Source organism: Tupaia chinensis, unplaced genomic scaffold, assembly GCF_000334495.1.
Source record: "Tupaia chinensis unplaced genomic scaffold, TupChi_1.0 Scaffold000271_1, whole genome shotgun sequence".
Classification (NCBI taxonomy): domain Eukaryota; kingdom Metazoa; phylum Chordata; class Mammalia; order Scandentia; family Tupaiidae; genus Tupaia; species Tupaia belangeri.
The window spans coordinates 595,237-606,699 of NW_006159752.1; the positions used below are offsets into that span (position 1 = coordinate 595,237).

Below are 11,463 nucleotides of genomic sequence, written 5' to 3' on the forward strand. Positions count from 1 at the left end.
ATTATAGCTTCCTTCTTTTTTTTTAGAATTATTTCATTTCACTTTATTTACTTATTTATTTAAGTTTGACCAGAGAGGGACAGAGAGAGAGAGACAGGGAAAGTGAGAAAGCAAGCCACCAGGTCTGGGAATCAAACCGTGGTCAGCCATGTGGGAGTCCAGCGCCTTTAGCCGCCACGCCACCTACCAGTCCCCCTTCTTTTGGTTTTCAACTAGGTTCCATCAGCGAAGTTTCTCAAAAGATTTGGAAAATCAGATACTATTAGAGATCATTGTAATTCAAGTCTTTGTGCTGGTTTAGACCAAATTACCCAGACTTCTAGCCTAGAATTGATGTGTTTTAAGGAGCTGTTCGTGTACAATAACCAGTTCTCAAAATGGTAGCTCTATGGGGAACAAACACCCTCAGTATCGAGTGTGTAACATCCCTAGGGAGAGATTCAATAAAAGTTTGGGGCCAATGATGAACTCAGTGTGCAGGAGTTCCACATTAAGTCACAATTGGCTTTGTGTTGGGAGAGGCTGTGTCAATGGATGATACCGGGCACAGAAGAGAGTAAGGATTTCTTATAATAAGAACATAGCAAGTGGTCACCCTCTTGTTACTCAAAACAATAGAATGGTAGGGAGGACGTTGCTAACCCCAGTATAGAGACATAACCTTAGTTTGCTATCCATTCTAGAGAAAATGTCGACAGCAGATCTGATGGAAAATCTCAGGGAAGAGCTCACCTGTTTCATTTGCTTGGACTATTTCACCAGCCCAGTGACCACTGAGTGTGGACACAGTTTTTGCCTGGCGTGCCTCCTTAGGAGCTGGGAGGAACATAACACACCTTTTTCTTGTCCTGAGTGCTGGAGGACCTTGGAGGTCCCTCATTTTCAGCCCAATGAGCGTTTGGGGAGGCTGGCTAGCATTGGCAGACAACTCCGATGCCAGGTGCAGCAGAGTGAGGATGAACAAGGCAGTTATGGGAGGATGCCAGCAGCCACTAAGGTGTTTGATGACGAGCAGGGCATGATCGCTTTCTCAAGCCAAAGTCATGGAGTAAGCAGGGTATATCTCTCAAGTGAGACTGAGGAGCATCACAAAGTAAGATTGCTTGACATAAATCACAGAATGGGGGACTAGACAGTGGTGCTGTGGTAAAATGCCAAGCACTGTGAGGCTGACCCATGTGGGAAGTTGCTGGGTTCATCTCTGGGGACTTCTCTGAGTGTCTAGGGCACATGCCTGTGCCCATGATCTGGGACTGGCTGAGGTTGGGTGTGGATTGTGGCATGGAGACCCTGCTGGGTGCTCTCTCTCTGTCTCTCTCCCATTAATGGAGAAAATTAAAAAATGAATAAACTCAGGGGACCAGCAGATGGCATAATGGTTATATTGTTGGACTCCCATGTAGTCTATCACAGTTCAAATCCCGAACCTGGTGGCTTAGAATTCACGCCAGGCATGTGTGTGTGCATGCCCAAGATGTAAGAGGAATATGGAGGAGAAGGGATTGCATTGTAGTCATCTTTTCTAGGGGGGTGATTTCTTGCTTTCTGTAGCTCTGTCTCTGTCTCTCTGGTGAACATACACACTCTATAGCAAAAATCTCTCTTAAAAAACACCCAAACAATTCAGAACCGAAATTGGGTTCCCTCTTAACTCCCGTAATCCTCTCTGTCAGTGACAGTCGTGGGGACTCACCTCGAGGTACAGCACCACACACTTGCATGGATCTGCTTACACCCCTTGTTTCTGAGTCCTGGTCATTGTAGCTGTGGGTCTTTACGAATGCTCCACGGCCTGGCACTGTGCTCTTTTGCCACAGAGCATTTCTATTTGCAGGAGAAACTTCAGGAAATCCTAAATCTTTTGCGTAAAAAGAAAAAGGAAGCTCAGACCATATTAACCCATGAGAAGGAAAGAGTAATACTGTGTAAGGTCAGTGTATGTCTTATCTTTTAATCTTGTGTATGATTATTTTTATTTATTTATTTTTAGAGGTTTCTGCTATAGGACGCATGCGCTCGCCAGACAGACAGAAAGAGACAGAGAGATAGAAAGAGAGAAATCACCCCCCGGGGGGATGGCCACGCTGCAGTCCCTTCTCCTCCACTCTCCTCTCCGGATCTTGGGCACGCATGCACACGCGCCCGGCGTGAGTTTTAAGCCACCGGGTCCGGGACACAAACCGCGGTCGGCTACATTGGATTCCAGTGACATAGCCATTACGCTAACTGCTGGCCCCATCTAGTATATGATTCTATTAAAAGGACTAAAGAGATACTTAATGAAGTTGCAAGAAACAAAACAAGTCTGTGGCCATCTCTATTTCTATTATTGTTCAAATTAAAATGATTTAAAACACAAGAGATTCCTGTAGATGTTTATATAGAATAGGAATCACCTTAAAAGGTAATATCAAATGTTTTTGGGAAAAAGAGAGAATGAAAATTAAAAAGAAATAAAGAAAAAAGAGATTTAAAGGCAAATTAGTAGTTTGGATTATGCCTAAACATGTGCTCGGTGTTAATCAAAGAACTGGATTTGAGCTGTCTCGCAAAGCAAAGAGCTAAATGTTTCAGGATATTTCAAAAAAATGTGTGTATCTGATTCTCTCAATAGATGTTGAGGTCTTAAGTGGGTGGAAATGTATATTTTTATTCCTAATATATGCCCCAAGGACTACTGTCATTGAATAACTATGTATCGAATAAACACACATTTGTACCAGCAGTTGGCATAATGGCTACGTCTCTGGACTCCTATGTAGTCAACCGCGGTTCGAGCCCTGGACCTGGTGGCTTAAACACATGCCAGGTGCACATGCATGCATGCCCAAGATCCCGAGGAGAATGGAGAAGGGATTGGCGCATGGCCATCCCCCACCCCCGGATGTAACTCTCTGTCTTTTGGGTGAGCGCATGTGCCTTATAGCTAAAACCTCTCCAAAAGAAACACACACACACACACACACATTTTCTTAATTTTTAAAAAAGATATTTTGCCAAAGGGTGCGTGCATTCACTAGAGAGAGACAGAGAAAAGGAAAGTGAGAAATCACCCACTGAGGGGATTGCCACTTTTTTCCTCTATTCTCCTCTTGGGATTTTGGGCAGGCATGCACACATCCCCGGTGTGATTTTCAAGCTTCCAGGTCCAGGACTTGAACCACGGTTGGCCCTGTGGAGGTCCAGTGCCTTTATTACCACTGTACCACATGCTGAGGCCCCATTTTCTAAATTTCCTCTTAAGTTTATTTGATTTATTTTTATCATGATCTGATAACACCTGTGATGTGTTTGGTTTATTTTTGGCTTCTCTCACTGCAATGACAGTTTCCTAGAGACAGACATTTTGGTTTCGTTCACTCCCATATCTATCATACACACACCTCTGCAAACATCCAACTCTGCACCCAGCCAGTCGACAGAGTATATGTGCTATGTTTCAGGTTTCAACAGTTTTCACAGAGGAATTCTGAGACTTAGTAAGGATTAAGCATATATTAGGAACGTCTGTGGCTAATGTTATTTTATCGTGTGCGTGATGACAGGAGGAGACGAAGACTTGTAAGCAGGTCGTGGTGTCGGAATACATGAAAATGCACCAGTTCCTGAAGGAAGAGGAACAGCTGCAATTGCAACTACTGGACAAGGAGGAAAGACAGAACATGAAGAAACTGAGAGACAATGAGACTCAGCTGACTCAGCAGATCCGAAGCCTGAGTAAAATGATCGGGCAGATAGAGTCTACCTGTCAGAACTCCATTTCAGAGTCTTTTGAGGTGAGACTGAAACTTGTGAGAGTGGACCAGCTGTGGCATGGTGGTTCATGTGGCCAGATCCTACATGGCTGACGGCACAGCTAAAGTCCCAGACCCAATGGCTTGAGAAACACACCAGGCATGTGTGTCCAGAATCCTGAGAGGGAAATGGAGAAGCAATTGTGGTATGGCCATCCCCCATGGGGGTGAATTCTCAGTTTTCCTTTCTCTCTTTCCAATAATCACATGAACCCTATAGAAACAAAACAAAACCAAACCAAACAAAAACAAAATCATGAAATCATGAAAATCATGGAAAAAAAATCACAAAATTAATGAAAAAAATAAAGTAACTCGTCGTATGTCAAACCATAGGAAATTAATTTTACTTTATCCACTTAAAAACTAATTTCTGGCCCTAAATTAGTTTTCCTGAAGAACCGACATTCTATAGGGCACTAAAATCTTAAAGAAAAAGGAGAAAATAAAACCCAGAATATCTACTTCACACAAGGCTGATGATGACTCCAATTTTTTTTTTTTGGGCCTGTCACTCTGCATTCTTAGCTTTGTCAAATATTTTATTGTTCGTTGGTGAACCTGTACTCTCTGTAGGGCACATAAAATTCAATCTTTTCAGAGACTTGAGGAAGATAAGTATCTTAAGGTATGAACCACAGGTGACTGTAATCTACGAGATGGGCTTATAGTAGCCCTTCTTCAATAATTCAGACCCACGGTGATGACACAACGTTCCTGTCACATAGCTAAGAGGTGGTAGAACCCAGATCTTTTGTGTACCAAACTCATATTCCTCATCATCTTTGATGTACTGCCTTCCTAGGCTACTGCATTTTCTGGGACTGTTTTTTTTTTTTTAAGTTTTGATTTTTTATGATTATGCCAGAGGGTGTGTATGCATGAGTGAGAGAGAGAAAGCACCCCTCTCTGTCCCCAATGGGCCTGGTCATGCACAATCCTTTTACCTCCAATGCTCCATCCCATTAGGATCTTGATCAAGTGGGTGCACCTGGCATGTAAGCCACCACATCCAGGATTTGAACCCTGGTTGCCTATGTGGAATCTGGCTTTCTCTGTACAGCACTTAATTGTTGAGCTATAGGACCAGTCTTCCTGGACCTTCTTAAACATAAGCCGTGTGAGCAAACTCCAGCTGCAGGTCTATTTTATGGACTATTCCACAGAATGCAGCATTGTAATTTAATGCCTCCCAGTCCAACGAGTCCAAACTTTGACAAACTGTCACTGGGCCATTCGTTTTCCATTCCTTATCTCTCATTCTCTGAGACAGTGAACAATGAGATTAATAGTATGACTCCAACTCACAGGTTCTCTTGACAAAGTGACAATATAAGAAAAAGGAAAGAGCAACGTAGTTTGTAGTCATTGTGGGAAACATCTCATGCTCACAAAAAACTACCCCTAGAAGAAACTGAGGATTTAGGTGCTAGTAGGTGGCATGGTGGTTAAAGGTGCTGAACTACCACCTGGCTGACCATGGTTCAAGTCTTGAACCTGGCGACTTGCTCTCTCCCTTTCTCTGCCTGTCTCTCTCTGGTCAAAATTGAAAAATAATAATAATAAATAAATAATTCTTTTTCTTTTTTTTAGAAGTTTTTGCTATAGGGCACGTGTGCTCACCAGAGAGACAGAGAGAGGGACAGAGAGACAGAAAGCGAGAAATCACCCCCCATGGGGGGATGGCCCTTCTCCATTCTCCTCTCAGGATCTTGGGCATGCACATGTGCCTGGTGTGAGTTTAAGCCACCAGGTCCGGGACTTGAACCGTGGTCGACTATGTGGGAGTCCAGTGACATAGACATTATGCTAACTGCTAGTCCCATAAATAAATAATTCTTAAAACAAAAAAGAAAAATTGAGAATTTTTTTCTTGCACTCCCACTCAAGGTGTGCTAGAACCATGGAAAGTGGATTCTGTGAACTTTGCAAAGAATTATATCCCCAGTGGATTCAGTCTTTGTGAGTGACCAAAGTGCACAAGTGCTAACCTTCTTCCTTTTCTACCCGTAGGAAGTGAGAGGAGCCCTGGAGAGGTAGGTTTTTGTTCTGTGCTCAATTATGTAGGATGCAGGGATGTGTCTGCTGTGGTCGCCTGTGAGGGAAAATGGGAGTGTCTGTGCTACTGGGGCGGGGGAGATGGGCTCTCACGCCGGAGCAGGTCATGTGGCCTGTGCTGAGAAGAATGAGTATCTCCTCTTTCCTGTAGGAGTCAGCCCCTCTTACTTCAGTGTCCAGAGGCCACCACGACAGAACTGAGTCTGTGCCACATCACTGGAATGAGGGAGATGCTAAGAAAATTCAGCAGTAAGTCAGCCTGATTGTCAAGCCCCTGGGGATTTTCAGTTAGTTTCAGTCTACGTTAAGAGATGTGTAACAACTTCTTGGAGCAGCTTCTTCTAACATAAATTATTCATCATCTGCTCACAGCTCCCAGTTAGGGTGTCCTGAGCTAGCGCTGAACACCAGGGCAAGCTGAGGCCACAGACAATCTCTGTGCTTGAGTGCTTGAGCAGAGAGACGCTGTGAGACTGGATTGATATTTTGTCTAGCTTTATTTTCTGCCTAAGTCCTTCCTTTGTATTATTATTATTATTATTTGAGAGAGATTTTTTGCTATAGAGAACGAGAGAGAGAGAGAGAGACATAGAAAGAGAGACAGAGAGACAGAAAGAGAGAAATCATCCCCTAGAGGAAATGACCACAAACAGTCCCTTCTCTTGGGATTTTGGGAGTGCATGCACATGTGCCTAGTGTGAATTTCAAGCTTCCAGGTCCGAGACTCGTACTGTGGTCAGCCATGTGGGTGTCCAACGACATAACCAGTACACCATCTGCTGATCCCATCTTTAGTTTTTATTGCTCTGTTTTTATCCTACCCCCCCTCCCCCCCCCCCCTCCCCACAGTCAGAAAACTCCAAATATTTAGACTGACAAAGAGCAAGAGAGGTCTCCATTAGTTCTCAGCTCTTGTCCTTTGCTTGTTGTTTTAATTTACCAGAGGGTGCATATGCTTGCGAGAGAGACAGAGAGAGAAGGAGAAAGCAGTCCGTAACAGGGCTTTCCACTCTGTCTCTGTGAGTCTGTCAACTTTGCTCAAGGAAGAAAAAAACTTCAAAAAAAAAAAAAAGATTAAAAATACGCCACGCTGGGATATCCTGTTTTCTCTTCTTGCAGCAGACATAACGCTGGATGCAGATACAGCCAATGCCTACCTCGTCTTGTCGGAGGATCTGAAAAGTGTGAGATATGGAGGAAGCAGACAGCAGTTACCGGACAACCCAGAAAGATTTGACCTATCTGCAACTGTGTTGGGTGCTCAGGTCTTCACTGGTGGGAGACACTACTGGGAGGTGGATGTGGGCAACAAGACCGAGTGGGAGGTGGGCATCTGCAAGGACTCAGTGAGCAGGAAGGGGAACCTCCCAAAGCCGCCGGGGGACCTCTTCTCACTTATAGGCTTAAAAATTGGAGATGATTATAGTCTTTGGGTCTCGTCACCTTTGAAAGGGCAGCATGTCAGAGAGCCTGTGCACAAGGTTGGTGTTTTCTTAGACTATGAATTGGGACACATAGCCTTCTACAATGTGACAGATGAGTCCCTCATCTACAGTTTCCCTCCGACCTCCTTCCAAGAGGCGCTCAGACCTATCTTTTCCCCTTGCCTGCCCAATGAGGGGACAAACACAGAACCGCTTACTGTCTGCTCTCTGAACAGCCACGCCTGAGGGACGTGCCCCTGAGCCTTTATGAGGATGAGACTAAAGACCGATGGATGACTCTTAAATAAGACGATTGATGTGTTGACAGTTTTACCCTCAGGTGATCTGAAAGAAAAACACTCATCCTTGCAAGAGTTTCTCTTAATTGGAACCCACAATGAGCAGCCCAAGGAGACCACCAACTTCCACACCAATAGGAAGCTGAACATACCTTGTGTATTTAACCCAATCTCTTAGACTGCCCTGTGTATGTGCTAGTCACTCAAAGTAGAGATAGAATTATCCCCTGTTATCCTGAATCCCCCTGTCATAGGCCAGTTTATAAATATATACCATTTTTCAAATGCATTTACTTATGTAACTGTTACAAACGGTGTGGCTTGACTTGTCCGCTGTACAGACCTTCACATGCTGGGCTATGCCGACCCCTGTGGACACTGGTGCATGAGTTCTTTCCAGGTGGGAGAGATTCAGGTTCAGCCTTCTTTGAAAAGTTGGTTTCTTTCCATCCCACAAGACTGAGGATATTTGTACTTAGGATGGACTGTGTGTTCAGAATGCTGCAAATATTTATGTGAATATCATTCAAATTAGCCTAGTCTCAAGGGGCCAGAATCTTCTGTTTGTTCATATGCTGAAAGATGACAGAGTAGAGCCTCTGTTCAGTAAATGTGTCCTGGCAGTGGCTGCCAGTACCTTCATTGAGTTATATGAGCTTATTTTCTGTGTTTTCACTACTTGATATGAACATAAAGCTTTGCATTCCTGACAAGCCAAAGTAAGACTGCAGTCCTGTCTCACAATTCCAGGCTCAGTGAGGAAGGGCGTGGATATGAACAGAGATTCTTTTGGCTGGTCTCAGATTGCTTCTTGGGAAGGCCTGCACTTATGCTCCTATTCTTAGTGGTCTGTCCTCATATTTTAAAATTTTTAAAAAAATTGCAATTCTACCTTGTTCACTTTGCAGAATGTCACTCATCACAGGAAGTGTCCCTTCACTTCCTCTTGCCCCTCGGAAGAGTTGTTGTCCTTGATAGACAAGACAACCAAAAGGATTTAATGACCTCGCCTGACGGTGTAATTGCTAAGATTTTTAGGAAAGAAGTTTATCACAATTTTTGTCTATAGATCAGAGACTGGGCTAGGCGAAAATGATCATTGAACTTGTTAATCAGCATGCAGGGACAAAAAAAGAGGTCATAAGTAACTGGTTTCTTTTCGGATGTGTGGCCCTCCTTTGCATTGATCTGAATGTGCTTTGACTTTTGAACTTATACATTCTATCCTGTACTCTTGGAGCCAGGAGGAGTATAGGGCCCCAGACATACTCTCTTCTGTTCTTTGCGTTAACGACTTGCATTTTCACCATGACATCGCACAAAATTAAAAGCAAAGGACTTGGAGGAGAACCCGCAAGTTCTTTTGAGATGGTTTGTGACTCTCTTTGCTTGCTATTTTATCAAGTAGATTTTTTTTTCTTGATTTCTTCCATTGAAAACACTAAAAATCATAAGAAACAAACATCAAAAATTTAAATATGTTTTCCTTAATTACAATAAAAACCCCTACAATGTTTGTTGGGGCTATATGAGTGCAAAAGTAAGACATTTTAATTTAGTGTGCATTATACTTAATTGTAGTATAATCCAGGTGATAGATTTTTTTTTTCTTATTTTCTTCTTTGTCCTGAAAGGCTTAATTTTTTTTTCTGAATTGTTTATTTATTTTATTTTATTAATTATTATTTAAAAAATTTGTTATAGGGCACTGTGCTCACCAGAGAGAGACTGAGATAGAGAGATAGAGAGAGAGAAAGCAAGCCACCATGTCCAGGAAGCAAATAGCCGTCAGCCATGTGGGAGTCCAGTGCCTTAACTACCACGCCACTCGCTGGCCTGGGGGTTGATAGTTTCAAGGAGACTAGCTCGTTTTTTTTCCTCTGGCAAAGTCAACCTCTACTCTAAAGCGGGAATATTTGCTGTGCCATCGTCTACACTGGGCCTACCACAAGTATGCAAAGAAGATTCGATCTGTAGTTTCTACAAACGACCATGAAAAATTGCAAGGAAATTTTCACTCCAAGTTTCTAGATATAAAGTCCAACCCAAATAGATGTGGTGGCGAGAATAAGAGAGAATTTCATGTGACTTCAATGTGAAATTGAGATATATGCTCCCTTGCTTGGCTGACTCACTCCCTGGTATTGATCAAGGGCCTGGGTCTCCCTGCCTGGGCCCTTGGACCTTGGATGAGAGCAGTCCTCACATATGAAGGGGGTCCTACATGGAGTCTGCCATCTCTCCTCACCTGCTCTCTTCCCCTTTGAGTTCCTCTCTAATTTTCTGTCTTCTCCCCTTTTTCTTGAGTGGACAATTTCCCTAGGGGATAGCAATTCACAAAGAGCCTCTGTGCAGTGGGTATTATCGAAATGGGACCCAGAGCCTACCCATCTTCCTCTCTCTCCAAAAGTAGCTGGAAGAGGGGGAAATGTCTAGTCCTGAGGCTGGAGGACCTTGTAACTAATCTTCCACATTGGATTGTTGTTTGATTTTCTTGATTTGTCTTAGAGTGAAAATAAAATACTGTCCGCGTCTTGTTTTGAACTCTAATTTACCAATGAAACACCGTAAGTCTTTAGATAAGATCTTTGTCTTCCTTCCTGCTCGGTGTTCCCTACCCCCACAGAGACAGAAGTCCCGCCTATTACCTTATCAGACCTTGGATACAAGGCCTCCGAGCTTGGATACAAGGCCCTCTTTTTAAAAATGTTTTAAATTTAACTTTATTTATTATTATTATCATTATTATTTTCCAGTTTGATCAGAGAGAGACAGAGAGAGAGAGAAGAGAGAGAGAGAAAGTGAGAAAGCAAGCCACCAGGTCTGAGACTTGAACCATGGTCAGCCATGTGGGAGTCCAATGCCTTTAACCACCATGCCACTTGTCGGCCCACAAGACCCTCTTAACACTCATTTAACTCCAGTGTGCCCAAACTACTCTTTTATATTTCTGGATTTCTCCCTATGCCTGTACCTTGTAGGGCTGGGAACAGAACAGCTGATCACATTAGGAAAATGTGAAAATGCTGATTTACAAGTAATTTTACTGCATGAAGGTAACCAATATTTAATGCATAGCTTTCTAGTCTTTTGGCTTTTATGTATGTAGATGTATATTTTAAACAAAATGCAAATTGTTATTACCTTAATTTCATAATCAACTTCCTTGGAATTATTAGATATTTCTTGAAAAATAAGAGTTTTTTTTTTTGAGAGGTTTTTGCTACAGGGTGCGTGCCCTTGCCTGACAGACAGAGAGAGACAGAGAGACAGAAAGCGAGAAACACCCCCTAGATGGGATGGCCACTCCGCAATCCCTTCTCCTCCATTCTCCTCTCGGGATCCTGGGCACGCACGCACATGCGCCCGGCGTGAGTTTAAGCCACCGGATCTGGGACACAAACTGCGGTCGACTACATGGGAGTCCAGCGACATAGCCATTACGCCAACTGCTGGTCCCTAAATAAGAGTCTTTTTAAATCTCTAAATATATAAGCATTTGTCTTCTAAGAATTAGTACACATTAAAATTATATTAGTATAAACAAAAATTCATATTCAATAAGTGATACAATGATATCTAATACATTGTCCCTATTGGAAATTCCCCACTTACCCTTCTAGTGTTCTTTATAGCTGTTTTGAGTCTTCCAGCATCCAGGAATAATATAGGAGCATGTATTGAATTTAATCATCTTGGAAAATATGAGCTTTAATGGGAGTGATATTTCATTATGTGGCTGTTCTTAATTTATGTGATCGTTCTCCAGTTGTGGAACGTTTAGATTGTTCTCTACTTGTAGCTTTTAAAAACGACAGTGTGATGAGACCTTTGGGCATCTCACTGCTTATTCCCCAAGTGCATCTGCAGGAGAGCTCCGGGTGGAGC

The 11,463-nt window shown here is 43.0% G+C and overlaps 1 protein-coding gene across 1 annotated transcript; it reads left to right on the forward strand.

The window, feature by feature from the left end:
• Positions 1-547: 547 nt before the first annotated feature.
• On the forward strand, positions 548-7,843 carry TRIML1 (tripartite motif family like 1). The gene is made up of 6 exons (XM_006149670.1): positions 548-1,093; positions 1,835-1,930; positions 3,546-3,776; positions 5,808-5,830; positions 6,004-6,101; positions 6,972-7,843. Exons 1-6 carry the CDS (start codon positions 689-691, stop codon positions 7,520-7,522), a joined length of 1,404 nt encoding a protein of 467 aa, XP_006149732.1. The 5' UTR covers positions 548-688; the 3' UTR covers positions 7,523-7,843.
• The last annotated feature ends 3,620 nt before the right edge of the window (positions 7,844-11,463 follow it).

Excerpts from the sequence above, each read along its gene's own strand:
- TRIML1 (XM_006149670.1), top strand. The coding sequence starts at position 689 with ATGTCGACAGCAGATCTGATGGAAAATCTCAGGGAAGAGCTCACCTGT. Across the intron at positions 1,094-1,834 it reads AGACTGAGGAGCATCACAAA|GAGAAACTTCAGGAAATCCT; the intron begins GTAAGATTGCTT and ends TTCTATTTGCAG. Across the intron at positions 3,777-5,807 it reads CCATTTCAGAGTCTTTTGAG|GAAGTGAGAGGAGCCCTGGA; the intron begins GTGAGACTGAAA and ends TTCTACCCGTAG.